Here is a 23,727-nt window from a genome sequence, read left to right as displayed (position 1 = left end):
TATCTTCTCCATCTTTGTGTGCCCTAAAGTCACTAATGTGCCAACTAGAGGTCCGGTCACTGTTTGCTGAAGGGATGAAGGAATTATAGACAAACACTAGCTAGAAACAGAATGGAGTGTAACAGTCTCGCTGGCCTTCTGACCATACTCTGCTCAGCTTATATGTCCCCTCTGACATGACTCACTCTGAAGTGCAGTCTTTCCCAGTCAACAGAAGCCAGTAGTTCCCACTGCCTATTGCACTAAGTCCACATTTAATCTGAGTCAAGACTGCACCAACTCCTCTGCCCAGCCTGGTCTGCACTCTGCCGACATTATCTTCCTCTCCTAACTTCCCCTAATTCCTACCTGATACCTTCCACAAGGATCCATTCACCTCCATTTTTCTGCTCCTTTTTTTTTTTTTTGCCTTGATGTTTAAATTTCTTTAAAATTTTATTTGTTTTAGTGTGTGTTTGTGGGGGGTGGGTGCCAGGGGTCAGAAGATAACTTTCAGAAGTCGGTTTTCTCCTTCCAGCATGCAGGTCTTCAGGACTGAACTTGCGTCTTCAGGCTTGACAACAGGTACCTTTACAAGACAAGCTTTCTCTCCTGCCCAGTGTCTACATTTCTTCACCTTTGAAACGTTTATTCTCTTTCCCTTATTCCCGTCTTGTGCTTAGTGTAGTTTGGTTATTTGCCTGGCTGAGACTCAGCACTTAAATATTTTAGGATAAAAAGTTCCATCCTTTAAATGTTGCTCCAGATTTTATCTGGCAAGACACTTGTCTTAAAAAATCCTTAGGGGTGGTCTACACCCTTGTTTGTGGAAACCCTGTAGTTGAACAAATGAAAACAATTAGCTGTTCAAACTTCTTGCAGAAAAACTGTGGGAAAACCTTGAAGTTCAGTTTAGATGTTCTGAGGCAGGAGATAAGTAGTAACAAACGTGGTACACGCTGTGTAGGGGAGGGCAGAGAGATGGGAAATGTTATTAAGGCTGTAACAAATTTAACTTTGTTCATTCAGGATCTGAGAGTTGTCTACTTCTTTATTGAGAGATGTTTGCTAATAACAGTCAAAAGCTAGTTGTCACATTTACTTTGTGCCAGGATTGAGGTAAATTCTCGCAAGCATTATGCCTCCAAACACCTTAATGGTTTCTCAGATCAGGAAAAGAAGGCTCAGAGAAGTTAGAATGAAGTCTTGAAACCAAGAGGCAGAGCCAAGATTTGAACATCAATCCAACTCCATAGCCCATAATCCCAAACTATCAGATATTTTGTTTCTGTTTTCTATTTTTGTTCATTTTTTACTTTAAAAATTTCATGTGCATTGTTTTGCCTACAAGTATGCCTGTGTGAGGGTGCTGGATCCCCTGGAACTGGAGCAATAGACAGTTGTGAGCTGCCATGTGGGTGCTAGGAATTGAACCTGGGTCCTCTGGAAGAGCAGCCAATGCTCTTAGCTGTGGAGTGATCTCTCCAGCCCCATTTGTTTGATTTTTTTGAGACCTTGTCTATTTTCTAAAAGTCTATCCTTTGCAAATTCCTCTTAGGGTATATTTTATAATCATTATAGTAGTTTGTGCTTATTATGTGGGAGTTCAGACTAAAAGACATTTACTGGCAGGGATACCCAATTGCAACTTGCCACTTTTTCATTTCTTACCATACATTATATTCCTATTGCTTCATACCCATAAGCCATGTATCACTCGGGGAATCTGTAGTGTCCTTGAAGGTAAAGAATTAGGTTTTAAAGCCAGGCAGTGGTGGCGCACGTCTTTAATCCCAGCACTCAGGAGGCAGAGGCAGGTGGATCTCTGTGAGTTCGAGGCCAGCCTGGGCTACAGAGAGAGTTCCAGCACTACTTGTCTTGAAAAACAATAACAAAAAGATTTATGTTTTCAACTTATACTTTTACCTCCCACAGTGGGCCTAACTGGTTCATACCAAAATACTCACCAGCATTACCCTCTAGAGCAAAGCCAAGCTAATAAAAATTGTTCGGAATATAGATTTTTAGTGATGACGGAGAATGCTTCTGAGCACTGCACCTAGAACAACATAGCAACTCGAAACTAATCCTGCTGGGCAAACACGGAAAGTGTTACTGCAGACCCCCGAAAGATAGGAAGGGGTTTGAACACCCCAGCAAGGTCCTGTTGAGCTGGAGCCTTCTTGACTGGGAAGCTCTGGGGAAGGGCAGAGGTCGGCTCTGGGAAGGTGATGGTAACCCGTGCGATGGCGCCCTCTGCTGGCAGGAGGAGGCCGCTTCTTGTCCTTGCGGGAATTCTCGGTTCAAGTGTGTAATTGCTACTTATTATATAGCCCCAGTCAGCTCTTAGCTTATAACAAAACATCTTTCTCCTTTTGCAGCAACCAAATACACATCCCATTCTTGTTCGAGGATAGACACCTGCCCCTGAAGCCAGACTCTCTACACACTGCTTGTCAGATAAGTCCCTCACGCCTGACGCACACTCTGCTGTGGCTTGTACAACCTTAATTGTCTGCAGCGCTGCACGCAAGCCTGGTTTCCCACAGTCCCTGCTAAAGTTGTCTTGGTATTGGTTTTCATAGATACGAGTTTTTAAGTCTCACCCAGTGGAAGGAATCAAACATCTACAATTCTTTGCTTTGTTAAGTTGAAACAATTACTTGCACATCCTTCCTTAGCATATATTTTTCTCTGTTCCTCTTTCTTGGAACTTTAAGAGTATGAGTCATAATTGTTAATCATGTCAATGACTCCTCAGATTTTGAGATTTTGCGCCAGTGCCCCCGGGGTAAAATTCTTCTGTATGCTTTTCCCACGGAGCATTGAGCGTCTCTTTCTCCGCTTGAGCTGTGGACAACTTTAAGAACCACTGGAGAACTTAAAATGTCACCAGTGCATGGTACATCGCAGCCTTCATAAAGATGCTATTTAGAAATGCTGGTTTTATTTTATTGCTCTATTTTAAGGGGTATTGCCCATTTTAAGAGGCATAACAACGTTTAAAACCCTTGTTGTTAAAGAAATTGTTTATATGGAATGAAATGGGCCTAGCATTGGACAGGACTCTGTTATTGCACCCCTCCTGTTGGGTGTGCCAAGAATGCAAGATTGATCGTTCTTTCTTTGGGCCTTTTATTTATTTATTTTTTTCCGAGTTGTGTTTGCAAGGAGCAATTTTGAGAGATGAGGTAATGTCTCCCTGTAGAACAAAGAATAGGCTTTGCTTACTGCTCACTATAAAACACAGTAGTTTCCGAGCTCAGCATTCCTCTCCTATAATGAAAACCATTTTGTGTTCAAGCATGCATCTGGGGCCCGTATGCTTTGTTCCTGAGGGAATCCGAGGTCAGAGAACCAGCATAAACATGCTGGCCCTCTGGCTACTGCTTTCGTCGTCCAGAGTACGCTCGTGTTCTGTCAGCATCGATAAAACCGTGAAAGATAATATATTTCGCCTGCAAAGTGGAATAAAATCTGACCCTTCACAGTTGGCCTCACTAGATGGGGCCCGTGTGGGTGAGATTTAACTTCTCGCCGCGGGCGGTTTTCCTGTCTACAAAGGGGATGCTGGTGCTTGTCCTTTAACATAAAAATGCCCCCTCCACTGGGCTCTGCCGGAGAATCCCCTCTCTCCCTTTCAGTACACCGCGCTGGGCCAGCACCTATCCGCTGATGCCCGGTTCTGCCGGGCAGGGACCACCGGGCGGACACAGACCCACGCTGCTTTGGTACAAAGGTGTCAGCGTCAGGTCGCGCCACGCGATCGCCGTGCAGGCGGGGTCCGGAGAGCCGCGCGCTGATTGGAGCCCAAGCCGGGGCTTTTGTCTGGCAGCGGCCGTCGCATAGCAACCGGGGTTTTATTTAGATCTCCTCGCGTGGCTTCGGGGTGGCTCTGATGGAGATCGGGGGGTGCGGGTGGAGTCGTGGGGGGAGACACCCCGAAGAAGACCCACTCTCCCCACGCTGCAGCTCGCATTCACGGTGACCCTGCCTCTCGGAGCCAAGGTGCCGGGGCTTAAAGACGCCGCCATCGCGCTCGGCCGCGCGCCCCGCAGCCGCGCGCTCCCCACGCGCGCCCTCGGCCTCCGGCGGCCGCCCACTCAGCCGCGCGTGGGGAGCGCGCGGGCATCGGCGGCTGCGCGGCGGCTCCCCCGGCTCGGAGGCGTAGCGAGCGGAGCAGCTCCCCCGGAGGATGTCTCGGTGCGGGGCGCGTCGCCCCCCTCAGGCCACCAGAGCCCGGATACCTCAGAAATTCGGCTCTGGGTCTGTGGGGAGCGAAATGCAACCCAAAGCCCGTGGCCCCGAAGCCCCGCGCAGATAAACACGCACAAGCACGCACACAGACGCCGCCGCGGCCCGCACTCGCAGCCGCAGGTCCCAGCGTCAGGGAAGACCCCGGGGGCTCCCCCCGAGGGATCGCTGCCTTCGCCCGGCAGCCCGGGGTGCGGCCGCTCGCCCTCGCCGCTCGCAGGGGCGACCGAAGTGCCCCCGGCGTCACCGGCCCGGAGCAACGGCGCAACGGCCGGTCCGGGCCTGCAGCCTCCGCGGCCCGGGCGGGGCGGGAGCGGCCGCCGGACACAGCTGGTAGGCGGGGGCGCGGGGCCGGCAGAAACCGGGGAGGGACGGGCGCGACCGGCGTGCAGCCGCTCTCCGGACCCGCGGCCCGCAGTCGCCCTTCGGCAGCGGCGGCTCCCGGGAGGGTTGGATGGCCGCCGGCCTCGCCCGGCTTCGCCGTTACGGCTGGAGGGGTCTCAGGCTCGGCGGCCGGGCTCCGGCGACGACCGAGAGTGTGTTGGGCCGGGCGCCGGGCGGTTGCCTCTGGCTTAATAGGGCAGATGCGCGGAAACTCCAACAGGTGGCTCCGTGGCGCAATGGATAGCGCATTGGACTTCTAGAGGTTGAAGGCATTCAAAGGTTCCGGGTTCGAGTCCCGGCGGAGTCGGAGTGTTTTTAAAACTTTCAGACACTTGCTTTTGACTTCTACCTTTTTTTATTCCTTTGGTCTCTGGTCTATAAACTCCCCGCCCAGCCACCGCACCCCTCCCGCTGCGTGCTGGCTCTCACCACTCTGGGCTGCAGCTTCCGCGGCCTCCGGGCCGATCTCAGTCCGGAGAAGAGTTAGGTAAAGGGGGCTGTAAAGAAGCGAGCCTCTCGGTGTGGGCCCGTGAGAGCGTGGGGCGTGCCTGGGTCTCGCGTGACATCCCACGTCTGGAGCTGGACAGTGGCCGCCAGCAGGGTAGAGGGAGCGCGCTGCTCAGGCTGGCCCAAGGGCATTCTAGATACACACCCCTGCCCCAACCTCTCCCCCATATCTCGAGTGGATGTTGTTTAAAAAAAAAAAAAATACAGACCTCAGCCGTCACTTCAGGATGCCATTTCGGTGGATCTGGGGAGAGGCCCAGAAACCTGCATTTCTGGGGCTGACTGCTTTCTTCTTCCATGATTTTAGTGCAAAGAGTTGGAGTGGGCACACACTGCCTGCCAGCTCGAAACAGGAGTCTAGCCCCCTTGGGACAGGTCTAACTTTGCACAAGGTTAGCGTTCCACTTCGTCAAATTCAAATAAGCCCAGGAATGAAGGGAGTTTAAAAATACAGATTACCGGCAAAACTCCTAATTCATGCAAAAGCTGAAAAATTCAAAATCGTCGGGAAAGGTCCAGGAAAGAGCACACATCCTTGTTAGTCCTGTATCTGAGACTTGAAATTCTACCCACAAACCAGTAGTAATGATAATGGCTACTTGGAAATGTTTTCAGTTTTTTTTCAAGTGCAGAGGTTAGCACTTTCTGTACCTTTGCTCCATCTGGAATATCTTTAGAAATGGAAGTTCTGCCCCAGGCTTGCTGGTGATGAGCCCACTGCCTCTTCCATAATCATTTGAAATGCCACCTGCATGATGGTTTAAATTCCTGTGTGTGTAGTAACTATTATTTTAAGGTGTGTTACTTTTATATTGCATTTGTTTAACTCTGTGAAGCTGTGTTACTGTGTAAACCACCTGATGGTCTAATATAGAACTGGCCAGTAAAGAACTGGCAAAGCAGGAGAAAGGATGGGCGGGGCTGGCAGGCAGAGGGAATATATAGGAGGAGGAGTCTGGGAAGAGGAGTTGGAGAGCTGAGATCTAGCAGCCAGAGGAGGATGATGACTCCAGCCACCCAGCTACACAGCCAGCCAAGATTTACAGAAGTTAGACCAAGGGAAAAGCCCAGAGGTAAAAGGAAGTCGGGATAATTTAAGTTAAGGAAAGCTGGCTAGAAACTAAGCCAAGCTAAGGCCGGGCATTCATAAGTAATAATAAGCCTCCATGTGTGATTTATTTGGGAGCTGGGTGGCAAGCCCCCCCCAAAAGAGTAAAAAACCACCAACAACATGTATACACTTTGGTTTCTGGATTTTCTAGGTTGCTGCATTGGTCTGAAATTTTTATGTCCTATTTTACAGTCTAGAAAGGTCAGGTGTTTATTTTTTAAAAGATTTCCCCTTCATAATCATGAATTATTCGCTAATATAATAATAAAGTAGCGTGGCCAAGGCTACACATGCTGTGATTTATAAATTAACAGTTTCCACGTGTTTGATGGCATGTGAACTGTGGGGAAACAGGCATACTCACACATAGACTAAAATGAGTAGTCTCTAGTTGGGACATTAGAAATCTTTTTGTTTCTGTGACAAAATAAGATACATTTATTTTGAGTCAAGGATTTTGAAAAGGAACTACCAACTTGTCCAAGGAAACAAAAGGCAAATTCTGGTCCCTTAACTTTGTGTTCATTATAGGTACGCTCCCAATAGCTTCTTCATAAAACACTGGCCAGTTAAGCTACAAGGCCAGAATGTTTACAGAGCTAGGAGTTCCTTATGACCTCATCAATTGAGAACTAGTGGGCATGGAGGAGGTTACATCCGAGGAAAAGCTGTTACTAAGGGAAAATCTGTATCCCCAAGACTTCTTCAGTAAGCCTCCAGATCACTTCGGCTGTCAGTCACTGCATTCACTCCTAGTTGACTAACTTTGGGAATCACACAGCTGAGCGGTCTGTAACTGCCTGCTAGCTTATGAGAAGTAACGCCTCTGACATGTGGGGTATGGTAACAGTTGCCGGCTTACTTTGCAGAAACTTGAACTTTTGCTAAGACAGATTCTTCACTGGAGGCTACAAATACCCGATGGATAAACACGGTAAAAGGCTTGGCATCTGTCTTCCTACAGTGTCCATTTTGTTGTCTTAATTCCTGGGTCAGCTCTCTATCTAGATAAATGTTCATCATTTGAAAAAAATGTTTTATCCAAGACAAGTATAAGTTGACCTGTTGCCCATTGGGGCTGGTGTTTCTTCACCCCACACTGTGCTTTCTAGGCAGCTAGTTTACCTACAGTCTCTATAAACCATGAGACCAGAATGTTTATGAGAAACTCTGCAGTTTCTGAGCAAAGCTGACTACTCATTAGCCACCAAATAAAAGGATTGTGTGTGTGTGTGTGTGTGTGTGTGTGTGTGTATACCTGTGTGTGTGTGTGTATACCTGTGTGTGTGTGTCTTTTGAAACTATGTTGGAACTAATGGACAGGGACCAAACCATAGTCCATCCCAGAAGAATCAAAAGCCTGCTGTTTCATCTTGTTAAGCAGCCCAGTCACCTCCTTAGTCCGTGTTAGCCTCTCTTTATTCTTATCCGGAAGAGCCAATAAATGGAGCCTTGCCTTGTCTATGTTACACCATATGCTTGGAGCCGGGCTTGGAAGTACAGGTTTAGAATCTGAACTACTCTGAAGGCTGAGGCAAGAGCATCGCAAGGATCAAGATCTGCCCGTAGAAAGACCCTGTCTCAAAAAGTCTAAAGAGGGATGAGGATATAGCTCAGAGCACATACACTTCCCAGAAATGCAAAAGCAAATATGACTTGTTTTTTGTTTTTGTTTTGTTTTTTTCGAGACAGGGTTTCTCTGTGTAGCTTTGAGCCTTTTTCCTGGAACTTGCTTTGGAGACCAGGCTGGCCTCAAACTCACAGAGATCCTCCTGCCTCTGCCTCCCGAGTGCTGGGATTAAAGGCGTGTGCCACCACCGCCTGGCTGACTTGGTCTTTATTATGTTGTTCCCAAGCCATAAATCCTGCTATCCAATCTCAGTTTTAGTCCATGGTTACTTGGCTTGGAGGCCTCAGTGTTTGAGAGAGAACATCATGACGGGAGCATTTGAAACAAAGACGGTCACATCAGCAGATGGAAGATGGGGTTGGGTACAGAAGCAAGATAATAGACTTCCTAAAAGCATGTTCCCAAGGACCTGCTCTCAACATGGTCCTAAGTTTCCACCATCTCCTAATAGCCCATCAAAGGATTAATTCATAGATGGATCAAAGCCCTCTTGATTAATCTCTTCCCTAAAGCTCCACATTTATTTAGACATCTCATGTAGCTGATGAGGTAAGCAAGTCTGGAGCAGCACATAGATGAATAGAAATGGGTTAATTTAAGTTATAAGGCTAGCTAAAAACAAGCCTAAGCTATTGGCCAAGCTTTCATAATAGGCCTCGTATCATGATTTGGGAGCTGGCTAGTGGAACAGAAAAAGACTCATTACAGGCTGGTGGTTCTTAGAGCTTGAGGCCAGTCTAATCTGTCCAGTGAGTTCCAGAACAGTAATGGCTTCATAGTGAGACCCTGTCCAAAACAAACAAACAAAGCCCCATACTTTGAGAGTCCACCCAGGACCATATTCCAAAAGTTTCATACACCATTGTTGAGTGTGGACTTAAAGGCCAGGGGGAAGTGCTGAATAGTTGTTAGCTGGGAAGCAATATGATGTGTTTTGTATCATTCCTCTGCTGCAGTGTAGACCATGGACTGAGGCTGTTGAAGACATGAAAGTAAGAAAATGTTGAGAGCTGGAATGCGGGAAGCGGTTGAAGAGAAAGCTGAGCATGTAAACTAGAGCTGTTTCCCAGGACAGCTGAGCCTCGAACTGAGGGATGGAGGAGAGGGCAGAAACAGCTAGCTGTTTCTACGTAGGCCCGTGGATAAATGCTGACATAATTGAGACAAAAAATAAAAATGCAGGAACGAGCATATGAGAATGAGTTGAGATATGCATGTGTTGACCTTGAGGTCTCTGGGACATCCTGGAGATGTACTGTTGGTGCTTAGACATGCTATGCTAGGCACAGAACAGGTTCCCTATGACTGTTTACAGAATGGAAGAGCATGGCAAGAGAAAGTTGAAGGTGTGAGGCAAAGGAAAAGCTAACACTAAGGAGACAGATGCAGGCTTTGGATGACCTCAGTTGATCTACTCCTTCACATCCAGCGCTAGTAGTCTGGCTTTGTTAGTCATTAAACCTAATAATTGTTGAGTGGACTAAATTCTTTGTACACTCACTAAACCAGGACAGTTCCACCCATTATTCAAACACGGATGGCCCCTGGCGAGTCCGACTCAGAACTGACGACAGTGGAGAGAGAGCAACTTGCATTGAGCAGAAACTGTACTTTTCCTGGGCTAGTGATGATCCTCGTCATGCTGGGCAGAGGAGATTATCAAGGTATTAGATTGTGTAATTGTAGAGTAACATACATGTTCTGAGCATTTCAGGGAAACTAGGTGAGGCTATATTTGGTACATGAGATGAAATGCATCTTCAATTTACACTACTTTGAACTGAAACTCTGTGAACATTCTCTAAGTTGAAGTACGAAAATATTTGTAGGTCAGGATGACAGAGACCAAAGAAGTTGAAGGCAGATGAAATGGGTCAGTAGGTAAAGCCTGTGGCCAAGGCTGATGATATGAATTTGAACTCTGAGACTCACATGGTGAAAGGAAACTGTTACAGTTGGCCTCTGACCACCATACAAGTACATGCACATGCCCCACGGACACCCACAAACAAAAATGTAATAAACAGAAGTGCCTGCTTTTGTAACAGGACCCAGACGTAACAGCTGACACCATGATGGAAGCACTATTCAGGCCTTAAAATCCAGCATGTAGGTAGGCAGCAACACCTGCCAAAATGAGAACCAAGACCTAATCCATCAAAGTCCATCGATCTGAGAAAGTCTCTAACGTACAAACCTTGCTTTTTGGCTTCTGTACTTCTGAATCTGACCAACTGAGTTGTGTCAACCCAGGATGTGGTTTTTATGCTTAAAAACCCATTCTGAGAAAGGCTCAGGACTGCACTGGGGTCCCAAGCACCCAGTGTAGTTACCAGCCTGGTAATAAAGACTTTCTATGGCTTGAACCCCAATAGGTCTTCTCTGGTAGACACTCCACACACAAAACCTTATAATTACAATACTTTTTAGATATTATTCATTATAGTTTGGAAGATAACTTTTTGTGGGGACAGCATTGCAGATAAAACAAATTTATTACGTAGTTCAAGTGATTTTTCAATGCCTGATCCCCGTCTCCACTTCTAAGGTGCTGAGATTTCAGGCTTGTACCATTACTCTGCTTTGAAAGATTTAAAATAAAACTTGCTCATACTCAATTAAGAATGAATTTTTTAATTATTTTATTTTGGTTTTTTGAGACAGGGTTTCTCTGTGTAGCTTTGCACCTTTCCTGGAACTCACTCTGTAGCCCAGGATGGCCTCGAACTCAGAGATCCGCGTGGCTCTGCCTCAAAGTGCTGGGATTATAGGTGTGCGCCACCACTGCCCGGCCAAGAATGAATGTTAATAGATGACTTCAGATTATTTTTTAGGTAATTTCAGTTTACTTGATGTAAGTATTTTGTTAAACATTCCCTACTTTATACAAGTGAAGTAGAAAATAAAGCAACTTTCCATTGCAGTAACAAGATTCCTGATACTCAACTTGGAGGAAGGGATTATTTTGGCTTCGTTTCATAGGTTGTCATCTATGGTCACTTTGGGCCCGTGGCAAGGCAGTAGTCCATAGCAGGAAGAAAATGTGTAGAAGTAAAGCTGGCCATCTCGTGGCTGCAAATAGAAGGTAAAGCAACCAGGGGTCCCATCCCCTTATAAGGACTTGTCCCCATTATGTAACTTCACTAGGCTCCACCTCCTACAGGTGCCTCTACTTCCCAAAGTACCATAGGCCTTTGAGGTATATTTAAGACAAACTACAAATTGCTTATAAAAAATGTTTTTAAAAAGTTAAAATTAGCCAATGGAGACAAAGCAAAGAGCACCTATGAATGGAAATGTAACTGTGAGTAAACACTAAAAAGTACTTATCTGTTTTGAAGCAAAGCACTATTCACTCCATTCCAGCACTCATGGGACAGAAAATACAGCAGGTTGCCCCTTGAGCCTTGGTCAAGAAGTGTTTGCTAAAGAGTCCTGGAAGATGTGTAAAGAAACTCTTAACCCTTCTTACTTCTCCCACATGGAATCCTGTCAAACAGAGGCAACATACATTATTGAAATGTTTTTTTGTTGTAGTTGTTTTGTTTTTAATAAAAGGAAGCATGGATGATGGTTGTTTGTGACTCCAAGGTCCAATATAAGACTTTATAGTTACTGAAATAGGAGTCTAATAATATAAAGGAGCTACATCCAACAAGCCTTCATAGGAGTGATCAACACTTCTTGGGTACCAGAAAGCAGGTTAGCTTGGGTGCCTGCCTGAGCCACTGGAGGAGGTAACTGGGTCATTTGACCTACAGGCCAAGTGGAAATCCTGTTTAACCCTGTTTTGCTTAGAACTAACCTGAGTAGGAAGAATCATTCCTCCAGTTCCTAAGAGAAAAACTCCAGCCCTCTTGCATCTTGCACTTTTATCCCAAATTTCCGAGACTTCTGCATCGTTTCAGGCGTATTTGAGCCTCAGTGAGTTCTTTGTTTCTACAAGTATTTCATGTTTGCTGCAGGAACACTTTTTCCTTTACCTTCCCACACACTGTAGCATGTACACTGGAAGAAACAGGGCATAAGCCGTGTTTACGTCCTCCACACACACCATAGTAGTTTTTATACTTAGACATTTTTGATCACTTCAGAAAGTTCTTTGAACAGACTGCCTATGTTCTAATTACATTTTCTTTAAATTAATGAATAATACCAAAAATTGGACGAACACACTAAAATAGTGGGTACTCATTTCCCTTTAACAGTCTAAAACCAGACATACCATCTATACACTCAACCTATTTTTATTCCAAGGGACACATGATTGAGTTTGTCAGCTTTATTTACAAACAGAAATCACTAAATATTTATATATTATTTATATAAATTCTGTGATGACTTCAGCAAATAAAGGAGATCTATAAAATGCTGTGGTTTGCTTTGTGGACTTTAGTTGCGAAATTTCTTCTTTTTCCGGAACTTCTTTCCTGCTGCATTTGCTGCTTTCTCAGCCATGATTTCCGAATACTTCCTTCGGTTAAATCTAAAGAGAAAAACAAACCTTTATGCTCCAATCTAAAGCACAATGTATCAGGTATATGAGGTATCAGCAGTTAATACAGTTTTAGGGAGGAGCTAAATCTCAAAATGCTCTGTGCTGAGTTGTCTTGTATATCACATTGCTACCAAATGTCAGGAGGCTGAGGACAGCGGTGGACAAGGCAGCAATCAATAATCTCTGTCCTCAGAGTTTGTAATTCATTTTATTTAGGTTTTGAGATGGTGTCTTGCAATGGCTGGCCATGAACTTCCTATGTATCCTAGGCTGACCTCGAACTCACAACCTGTCTTTCTCAGTTTCCTATGCATTGGATTTACAGATGTGCACTGAACTCCTCAGCTAGAGTTTGTATTTAAAGACCAGTATCCATTTGCCAGGTGACATTAGATCTGGGTATAAATGTGGGATAAAAATTCAGAAAGGACAAAGTAAAATAGTTTCTACTTAATAAAAACAGTATTATTGACATTTCTTAGAAGCTCAGCCATATGTTCGGGCACACTTGGGAGGCAAAGGCAGGCAATCTCTGATCCTCAACAGCCAGAGCTACATAGTGAGAGACCCTGTCTTAAAAAACCAAACCAAAACCAATCACCTTAGAAAACAAAGAATGATTTTCAGGTCTGTTCTCCAGATAAGAGATCTGTTAGGTAAAAAGTATTTCCAAAGAACACCAAGGCATCATTCCTTCTCACTCTCAGCCCGAGGGGCCGTGTGCAGTTTACAGGCTACATGACATAGGGCTTGGCAAAAATAGACGAGGATCTAACTTTATGCCAAATACTAAATTATTTGTTTTGTTATTCTCAGAAAAAGTCACCAAAAGGTAATCTGAAAACCTATAAAGTGGGTATTTAAAGGAAAGCATACACATTATAAAATAAAATGTAAATTACCTCCTGAACTCAGAATCAGCCAGCAGCTCTTCCACAATAGTCTTTTTCCTTTGTTTCTTTGGAATTCTTGAATGGTAGAAGTCAGCTGGATTATCAACAATGGTTCCAACCTAAGAAAAATTGAAATAAGTGATGCAGTACCTGGATGTTAAGTTGTTCCACATTTCAGTATAGGTCTAAAGGGTTTTTGCAGGAGCAGAAAGCACAAGCTTACATTACTCATGGATTAAAGTTGTGCCATTTTTTAAAGGCAAAAATAAACCACCTATTAGCCAGTCCAATGGTGCTATCGATCACATTTCCCCATTAGAGTGTACAGTAGGTCCAAACTTTATATTCTTCAGTGCCAAACAGTAAGTTCATGATGAATAGCACAAAATACTATAAACTGTGCTTTCTAATCCAATGTCATACATTTAAATTCTACATGTCTATTTGAGTTTAGAGATTATCATAAATACTGCCAGCCTAGAACCTGTTTAGTAACAGCTAGTCCATGAACATCTAGTCCACGCCAGGAAGGAGCCACAATCTTCAGGCAGAGCCAGGCAGAAACTGAACACTACAGTACAAATGATGCACACGGAACAGAACACTATACATGGCTCTAAAGACTTAGTGGCCAGGCTTATTAAAGGAGGTAAGAATGACAGACGACATTTTAGCTCGGCTCTCTGTAAGTAAACGGTCACCAAGCAAACAAGGGAGAGAAAGTCAGAGCAGTAAAGACTGGCACATGTTCTGAGAAGGCTGAGCAGGAGAGTGTGCTGAAGTTTAAGAGGGCTCAATAACAGAGTTGGCAAGCTAGTTTGGGTGCAGATCATGAAGGTCCAAAGGAAGTGATACAGACCACCCCAAAGGTCACCAGACTTACTCAAGCTTCTCAGAAGTAGAACATGGGAACAAATACGGAAGTAGATTACAGACTACACCACTCACTACAATGAGGGCGAGGGAGGAAATCTGGAAACCAAGTGGGTAGAAAAGGGTTGAGAGGGAGGAAATCTGGAAACCAAGTGGGTAGAAAAGGGTTGAGAGGGAGGAAATCTGGAAACCAAGTCGGTAGAAAAGGGTTGAGAGGGGTGGAAGGAGGCCCAACTTGCTCGCTCACTGGGAGACACTGAAAAGCAACTTTTCAATGTCGTCCACTGTCTCTGCCCAGGGATGCTTTGAAAAGAGAAAAGGAATGAAATAATTTCCTTTCTCTCTACATCCTGCATCAACTTTTGCTCTTAGGTTAATACTAGCCACACTTTCAGATACAAAAATTCAGTGAGTTTAATAGAACTAACCTTGATGCCAGCTACCATTTTTAACCTTGCCCCTCTGTACTGAGGACACATTATAAACTGATGGCTGTCTGAGCTGCCTAAGCAGACACTGACCACAGGCTTGGTATACACATGTAAACTCTTTCTTATTTTGCCATGCTATTTATTCGCCACATAACCTAACCAGCACTCTGTCTGTGTACCTGGAAGTACTTAGGGAAACCATCTCTGTCGTTTTTCTTGTAAAACCTCTTTGGGTCCATGCTTGCTCTCATCTTCAATGCTTTGAGGTCATTTTTCAGTTCATCTGTCAGTTCTGGAGCTTTCATGCCAAACCAGCCATTACCAGCTGTTTTCTGTCGCTCTTTCTGAAATAAAAGTTTTAAAAATAAACATGAAAAGAAAAAGATTTGTTTTACTTATATGTATGTACACATATGTGTATGCAGGTGCCCATGGAGGTGAGGAGAGTGAAGATTTCCTGAGCTGGAGTCACAGGAAGTTAGGAGATGCCTGATGTGGATGCTGGGACCAAACTTTTGTCCTCTGTAGAGTAGCAAGTGTTCTTCACCACCAAGCCATCTCTCAAGCCCCCAAAATAAACATTCTAACTTTTCTTGATAGAGCACAGACTAATCTCCCCTAAAGTCAGACACACTGCCTACTGTGCTATAAAGGTGACCTCCTGTAAAATTATAAAACAGAAAATTGTGTGAATTACTTGATTGTGGTAGTACATAGCTGTGACCTCAACACTTAGAAGAGACTGAGGATGGATGATTGTGAAATCAAGACGCCAACCCATTCAGACTTGGGAAAGGAGCATTTACAAGAGCTGGGGCGTGACTCAGTTGGTAGAGGTCTCGGCCAGCATACGTGAAGCTCTGGAGCTCACTCTTCAACACTGCGTGGTCTGAATATATCTGCATGATATGGCAATGCACACCTGTACCCCTGAATTTGGGAATTGGTGGCCAGAGGATAAGAAGTTCAAGGTCATCCTCTGCTTAGCCAACCCAGGATATGAAACACTGTCTCAAAAAACAAATAAAAAAGCAAAACCCCAGCTTTACAAAAAGCATTTATGTCCAGTATCCTTATAAAAAGAATTAAGTCCAAAACAAAACCACCCAAAACATTTCTTTGGCAAAGCATCATCAGTTTCATAAATGATGGCTTCCTGGTGAAAATTTCAGGGCAAGGAACACACAGCTTCCATTTTTGTCTAAAAGAGCCCATCTAAGAGATAATATATAAAAGCATTTTATTTTAGGAGCTGGTATATAAGCATTATTTATTTATTTATATTTGTTTATTTACTTGTTCATTCATTCATTTATTGGAACTGAGGATCAAACCCAGGGCCTTGCGCTTGCTAGGCAAGCACTCTACCACTGAGCTAAATCCCCAACCCATGCATTATTTTTTTAAGGGTCTGAGAAACTAACTCTCAACAAATTCAGAGCTTTATATTATATCCAAAATAAAACAAAATTATTATTCTTTTGAAAACTCTACCAGGCACTTTGTTTCATTCATCCAAAATGATCTGGTGCCCGCCATGTGCCAGTGTGCTGCATCACTAGTACCTTTACAACTGCTTGTAAGTTCAAGCAGTAAAGTAAGTTTGCCCACACTGCTAAATTGCCTCCCTCAAGTGCCAGACTAAGTAGGTCAGAGTTCTAAGTTGGTCGTGCAAGAGTGCTAGCCTTCAGTAATGTAGTAAAAAGACAAATGATATGGATGGTGAACCTGTATGCTGGCTGTCACTGTTTAAGGTGTATTTTCAAAAGCTGTATTTATGGGGCAGAAGCCCTAACTCAGTGACAGGGTACATGCTTACAACATGCACAAGAACCCAGGGTTCACTCCCAAGCACCAAAACAAACAAAACCAGAAATTGTATTTGTGTGCACTACACATGCTGATGGAGCCATATTTTATGGTCCTTAGTGTCCAGAACTCTGGTCCTGTCCACAATGAATAAACACACAGAGCTTAACCGCACAATTATATTATCACATCTCCTGAAGTCCAAAGGCAAAGCACACGTGAGCAATCTAAACAGTAACTCCCTACTTACCCTGCGCTGTTTCTGAACTTGATGCTTCGATTTACTATATGGAGGGACACAATAATTTTTTTCAAAATCAGGTGTAATGACAGCTTTTTGCAGAAGCTAGAAAATACAAAATTATTATTTTTCTTTATCTTTCTTCCCCATTTAAACTTAGGCTTTTAAATTTTGTGTAGGCAAATCCATTAATCTATTCCTGAATGTTTTTTGCACTTTAAAGAGGTACATGCTGCCAAACCTCCTGGCCTTGTTTTTGATCCCTGGAACCCACAGGGTGGGGACACGCAGCTACTGCAGGTTGTACTCTAATCTCAGAAACACCACCGCACAAACATGCCCCCCCACACACACAAACATGCCCCCCCACACACACACCAAATGAATGCTTAAAAAATTACAGCAAGAAGATAGGACCCCTGGGACTTTGAATGGTGGATGCAAATAATAATAATAATAATAATAATAATAATAATAATAATAATAATAATAATACTGATCTTGAGTTAATTTATTTCAAGTATCATCTTTTACAGATAAAACTCCATTCATAAAAACCTATTCCAACAAGATGGAAAAAGAGCACAACAGACCAACACAGTTTTGCCATAGGGAAAGTAGTCATTTCCCAAGAACTAAAGAGGAGGGGACAGTTCATGAGCTTACCTCGGTTTTCTTCTTCTCCTTGATCTGTGTTAGGGTTTTCTTGTGAGGCTGCAGTTTGTCTACACTGAAATTAATATACAACCCCCCCAACTGCTTGATACTCAGTCCAGGGTCTATGCTGCTGCTTGTCAACTTCAGACTGAAAGAGAAAAGGTCACTTAAAGATCAAGTAATTAAGACAAAATGGAAACAAGGTTGCATGTTAAAATCACACATGGAAACAGAGCATTCACTTAAAGTCTAGGATGAATAATGAATCAACACTATTGGTGAAGACATCCAAACAGATTCCCAAGATTTTCTAGGAGGATTAAGCAAATAATATGCCCACACATTTCATAAAGAACTTGAAAAGGCACACACTGGAGGGCACAGTTCAGAAAGACACAGTTATCTCTACACCAGGAAGAAAGAGCAGCTCTGAACTTAACAGGCTACCAACTCTACAATTCTTTCCTAGGTAGACCAGGTATGGTGCAGGACTATAATCCCAGCCATCAGGGCTGAGGCAGGATTTTGTGTTCCAGTCTAATGTAGGCTACAGAGAGGTCTGTGTAGAAGAAAAAAGAATTGTTGCTGGGTGAATTAATGGCAGTGTTTCTAAATACATCTCAGGTGACAATGAGCACCAACCCTACAGAAGCAGGAAAGGCACATACTCTAAACTACCAACCCAGCCTCTTCTACATCTGGCCCCAGCTCCTATGCTATTTTTATAGTGAGAATGTTTACTTTACATAACCAAGAGTCCTTTTTATAAGCAAATACTCTAAGACTCAAAGCCAGCTTCTTCTCTGGTCATTCTCATAGACCATACAGTGTAGTTCACATACAATGAGCCTCCACTGGAGAGTGGAGTCCATCACAGGACCTTGGTAGTGGTTCTTACCTTTGAATGTATACTGGGATTAACGTGGGAAGGAGTGTGGGTTTTTAAAAAAAAACAAAAAGCAACAATTAACAAGCAAACAACAACAAAAGCATTAGCAAGTTATGGTTGATGCACACCCTGAGGCCCCTCAAAACCAGAGGCTATTACCAGGACTCTTGGTGGCCCACCAAGGACTAGATATTAAGACCCTACTGCTGAAGATATCACAGGCTTTGGTTACAAGACATAGAAATTAACCTGAAATTGAGCTGGAAGCATCTTTCCTGTTGGCTAAATTTTATAGTGCTGGAAAGTAAATACATAGGCTGGCGAGAAAAGTTATCAATGGCCTTACCTGTAGAGACTCACAGAGGTTTCCTAGTGAGAACTTACTCAGGGTCCAAGAATCTGAGCTTGCTCTACATAGCAGGGCTGCGTAAGATGATTTTGACCACGGGCATGGTTACCAGGTGTCTGGAAGGGTCTACACTTGGCTGTGCAGTGTGCTTTGATCTAGCAAGAGGGAGGTCTTTTGCCCCGACCTTTGGCATTGTTATAAAAAGCCCTTTTGCAGAAGCAGAATGGTCACTGGATTTTGATCCAGATCCTCCTGAGGCTATCCTGTGTTCTGTCTTTCTCCTCTTTGCTATCTTTCTATCTAAAAGTTTCTTATCCCTCTCTCCTCCTCATAAAAATCCTTTTAAAAGGTGGGAGCTGGCTTCCCACACTTAACCAGTGTGGACCCTACATGTTATACTACTGACTTGCCAGAGAAGCTATGTCTGCCTACTGGTGCACTGTTATAGGGGTAACCAACCACTTCTAATTGGATTTGAAGCCCACTTACAGGAATTCATACCTGTATAGTAAACCTCATCAGAAGCCTGTGGTTGGTCACAGGCCCTAGTGGGGAAGCTACTATTTTATTTTGCTAGACACGCTGAATTCATTAAAAATACCTTCTAAATATTTAGGTTCATGCCCAGGTATGTAAGATGCCCTTTTTCCCCCCAGTGGGTAGCAGTCACTACCAAGACTCAAAACTGGTCAAAAGTGCTGAGAGTGTCTCAAGATGCTTGTTTCTAAGTGGGACATCTGTATCACCCCTTCCAAAGCCCAGGGAACACTGCAGGAGAGGGGCGGAGAGCAGCAATGTGGGATGCTGCTCTGGGTAGGACACGGTAGTTGCGCCCAGGAACTCACAGAAGCTGCTGATCAACTGCACATGACTGAACCAGTCAGCACTTTGTAATGGAGGGTCCAGAGGATCTCCAGGCAGTTAATGATTACTGGGGGAGGAAGAGGCATTGTCTTCAATGGTGTAGAACTGGCAAGCTTCCCATGAGCCTCTAAATAACCCCTCACCCATACTCCTATAGGCAATTAAACTCATTGGGTCACCTATGTCCCCCAAAGACATGAAAGCAGAAAGAGAACTAGCTGGGAAAAGGGCCGTCAGTGGGAATGAGAGGTGGATGAGTAGGAGGACAGTCACACCTCAGAATACACTATATGCACACACGTAGAAAAGCATCACAATGAAACATTATCTAATACATACTAATAAGAATTACTTTGGGGGCTGAGTTACAGCTCAATGGCAAAGGATATGCTTCTCATGCTGAGGCCATAGGTTTAACCCTTAGCATGCCCTCTCCTATTTAAAGGTAGTACTCACAGCTTAGACTTCGTGTTATTTAGTAAGTCTTCCTCATCACTAGACTCCTCTTTATTTTCATCACTGTCTGATGATTCTTCTTCACTGTTTTCATCTTCTTCTTCCTTTTCTTCTTCTTCAACAGCAACTTCGCTTGGGGCCTTGTCTTCCAGGTAGAAATTTTTATCAGCACTCAATCCAGGAGTTCTGTCAATTACAAACAGTGCACTACCACATGCCGACTCTTCCAAGTCTCCACTCGACGACTCCTTCTGGCCACCGCTTTCAACAGGACACACAGTGTCCTTTTCATTCTCGCTGTTTTCAGACTGTTGGCTTTCATCACTGCTAAGAAACAGTAAAACAGAACTATCTGTGTCCTGAGACACGTTGAGCTCAGATTTGCACAGTTTGGTATCACATTCAGGACCCGTATCACTTTGGCTGTTGTTTTCACTGACACCTACACTTGTGGGCTCTTCATTACCGTCACCGTGATCACTGAATTTTGTCAAATCACTCGTTCTTAGGCTGCCTGCTCTCTCTTCATTCAATCTTTCTATTTTCACAACTGCAAACTTGTGCTCTAATGATTTCATTATGGCCTCACTATGTGGGCTTGAAGGCTGTGATGTGGCTTTACTATTTGGGGTACTTGAATAATTCTGAGGAACCGACTGCTGAAGGTGGGTGTCTTGAACTTCAGAAAGATTCAACTGGGAATCTTTCCCATCAATTTTTTTTTCGTCTATTATTTTGGTGTCCTCTTCATCCAGGCTCTTACAATTCTCCTTCCTGGTTTCTGTAAGAGATGCAACACCGCCTTGTTTTTCTTCTTGTACATGCAAATGTTGGTGGTTTTGTGTTGTTAGCTTTTTTTCTGAATTTCTGTGGATGGAATCATCAAAGTCATTATTAGAGAAATCCAGCCTATTTACCTGAGAAAGGGGTCTTGCAGGTAACTGAGAGGTCTGTCTAATATCTGAGTCTTCCGAATTCACAGATGTATCCACGATTTGCTTTTTATTTCCTGGTATAACCTTAGTATCTTTCTTCTCAGCCTGGGTCTGTAATTTCTTCTGCATATCCCTGGCTGGTCTCCTGGCTGTAACCCCAAGGGAGGAAATGCCTGAGCATGAGGACTCAGCATCAGATATAGCTTCTGCCTGTGATTCTTGGCTTGACTCTCTTTCAGATTTACCCTTCTTTCTTCTGCTGCTTCTTTCTGTGGAAGGTACAATCATGGAAACCCCCGAAGCATGAGACTCTGTGTCAGAAACAACTCCTTCATTGAGAGATTCGTGCTGAGGGGTGATTTTCTGCCTTTTCCTAACACTGGATTTTGGGGTGGGTGCAATTACGATCTGCCTCTTCCTAGTTACTCTTACAATGGGCTCCTGGACCTCGAACACAGAAGAAACCCCTGAAGCATGGGACTCTGCCTCAGAGGCCTCTGCATCGGTAGCCGGTTCAGCTATCTCTACTGGAGGACCTGCATTTCTACTTTTCCTCTTTCTGGAGAGGAGTGAACTTTGTTTCTCAGCAGTCTGTGATTCAGCTGTACTTCTGCCATCGGATCCTGATTCTTTCTTGCTTTCTAGATGTGTCCCAATTCCTAGAGAGGAAGAACTCTGCGAACCAAAAAAAAAAACACAGTATCATTTAGACAGGGCTGGGACAAGAGAAAGCAAATGCAGTAAGATCTCAAACAGCAAAACTGAACAAGGTACCAAACAAAACCAAACTCACGAAGTAAAATTTTTCAGAAAGAACTGAAAAGAGAATTTTCTCCACTTAGAGGAAAAAAAACCACCCCAAATCATTTATAGAGGCCCAGGGGGCGGGGAAGTTAAGTACTAACTGAACGGATATAGTGTATATACATTTATGAGTGTATAAAGGTAATCTGTGGTGTTGTGTTTCCCAAAATATTGTGCATCCTAATAAATTTATCTGGGGTCAGAGAATAGACAGCCACTAGATACAGAGGCTAGAAAATGGTGGCACACTCACACCTTTAATCCTAGCTTTCCAGAGACAGAAATCCCTCTGGATCTCTGAGTTCAAGGCCACATAGGAAACAGCCAGGCATGGTGACACCCGCCTTTAATTCCAAGGAGTGATAGCAGAAAGAAAAAGATATATAAGGCATGAAGACCAGAAGCTAGAAGCATTTGGCTAGTTAAGTTTTCAGGCTTTGAGCAGCACAGTTCAACTGAGACTCATTTAGATGACGACACAGAAGCTTGCAGTCTGAGGAAACAAGACCAGATAAGTAACTGGCGAGGTGAGGAAGCTGTGGCTTGTTCTGCTTCTCTGATCTTCCAGCATTCACCCCAATAACTGGCCTCAGGTTTGATTTTATTAATAAGACTCTTTAAGATTCCTGCTACAGGAATCTGCTGCTTGCCTGGGTTTTTACATACAGGAAAGGGCTGCCCTACATCCTTTACCAACACAAGCTAAAGAGCATGGCAGCAGGAGACAGTCAGAAGCTCTGAGAGATACACTGCCGCCCTTAATACGCCAGAGGAGTTGGTGCTGGGCCACCGCCAGCCTCCCCACGTGCAAACAGTGCTCCCTCCCACCCCCGAAATGAGGCTCGGGAGTGGTGGCTGGAATCTTCCCTGGTATCGTCTCAAAAGAAAGCTTAAAAAGACTCATCTGCACAAGGCAACCAACCTACACTCTGGTAAGTGCCCTAAAAGACCCCGAGGCCTAACCCGGTTCGGCCGACTAGGCGCAGCACTATGCGCGCAAGGCTCGTGTCCTCCTCACCCTCCTCCGCCCTGCCGGGCCTCCTCGCTCTCCTCCACCCGGCCAAGCTGCTCTGCCTAGCGGCGAGGAGACTCGGGGAACCTGGGATCGCTCACCTTCCGCTGGGAGCTTTTTGACGGGACCTGGAGTGTGGTCCGGGACAGCCCGGACCTGGTGACGACCATTTTCCCGAGTCTTTACTCCCGGGAGCCTGCGCGGCTTCCTCTGTTCCGTCGCTCCGGAAGTGCGTCAGACAAGGGCCTCGCTTATGATTCCCCGCGGAAACCGAGGCTCGGAAGAATCGTTCCTTCGCCGGCTTTGCGGCTGTTCTAGACCGGGATCGCCGCCGCAGGGATGGAGCGGGTCAACCCGGTAGAAGACGACCCGCCGGTGTTCCTGCGGTGCTCTCCGTTTTACACAAAATGGGAAGTCGCATTATTTACCCTGCTTTCCATCCGTCCTCTTTGTAGTACTTGTGTGAGTCTTGACTGAAGCTAAAGGGAGACTTTAGTTCTTTTAGAAAACACTAGTATTTGTTAAGTTAAATATAAATGAGATTTCGAGATTTGTTTGGATACAAGGATGTATGTTAAGTGCACCCAGGATCTCAGAGAATAATTAGAAAGCTCTGGATTTAACTAAGATGTCTCCGTATTTGAAATAAGCTTCAAAATTAAAAAAAATAATAATTGTGAAGAAGTGTTAGCGTTCAGGCATTTACACCGGCCTGCTCTCGGGGACCTAGCAGGATACGTCATCAGTAGCAGCCAAGACGTGACACTGTAGCTGCCGCCGCCACTAAGTAGAGCACTCGTCCTAAGCGCATTCGCTATATCCCCTTCTAAAAGGCAAGCTTCAAGGCCAGCGTGGCCTAGAGAGAGAGATGCAGGACAGGTACCAAAACTACACAGAGAAACCGTTCCCCCGCCCCAAAAAGAGCAAGCTCTTTCTGCCTCTGCCCTCCCCAGAGGCCTCCTCTGCAACCCACCCCCCATAAACCTCCCACGATGAGCTCTGTTGCTTGGTGTGACTTTGTGGTGTCCCTTGACTCCAACTCGCGCCTCCCACCCCTAAACTATTACAAGAGGGATAAAACTTTTTATTTTTTGCAACGAAAGGCAGAGACTGGCCCAAATCAAAAGGGTTTGGGGGTTTTTGTTTTGTTT

General features: G+C 44.6%; 1 protein-coding gene and 1 non-coding gene across 2 annotated transcripts; one reads left to right on the top strand and one right to left on the bottom strand.

The window, feature by feature from the left end:
• Positions 1 to 4,839: 4,839 nt before the first annotated feature.
• On the top strand, positions 4,840 to 4,924 carry Trnar-ucu. Its single transcript is given in 2 exon segments — positions 4,840 to 4,876; positions 4,889 to 4,924. It is a non-coding gene; the product is annotated as a tRNA-Arg (tRNA).
• A 7,208-nt stretch (positions 4,925 to 12,132) lies between these two features.
• Positions 12,133 to 22,781, bottom strand: Dnttip2 (deoxynucleotidyltransferase terminal interacting protein 2). The gene is made up of 7 exons (XM_036191436.1): positions 22,678 to 22,781; positions 19,826 to 21,435; positions 17,277 to 17,415; positions 16,620 to 16,715; positions 14,740 to 14,904; positions 13,266 to 13,375; positions 12,133 to 12,351 (listed from the first exon to the last, which is right to left on the bottom strand). The coding sequence occupies exons 1-7, from the start codon at positions 22,744 to 22,746 to the stop codon at positions 12,258 to 12,260; spliced, it is 2,283 nt and encodes a 760-aa protein (XP_036047329.1). The 5' UTR covers positions 22,747 to 22,781; the 3' UTR covers positions 12,133 to 12,257.
• Positions 22,782 to 23,727: the final 946 nt, after the last annotated feature.

The sequence above is a fragment of the Onychomys torridus genome, chromosome 6 (assembly GCF_903995425.1).
Source record: "Onychomys torridus chromosome 6, mOncTor1.1, whole genome shotgun sequence".
Lineage (NCBI taxonomy): Eukaryota > Metazoa > Chordata > Mammalia > Rodentia > Cricetidae > Onychomys > Onychomys torridus.
The sequence above is the reverse complement of the archived record's forward strand: the minus strand, read 5'-3'. Positions and strand labels throughout refer to the sequence as shown.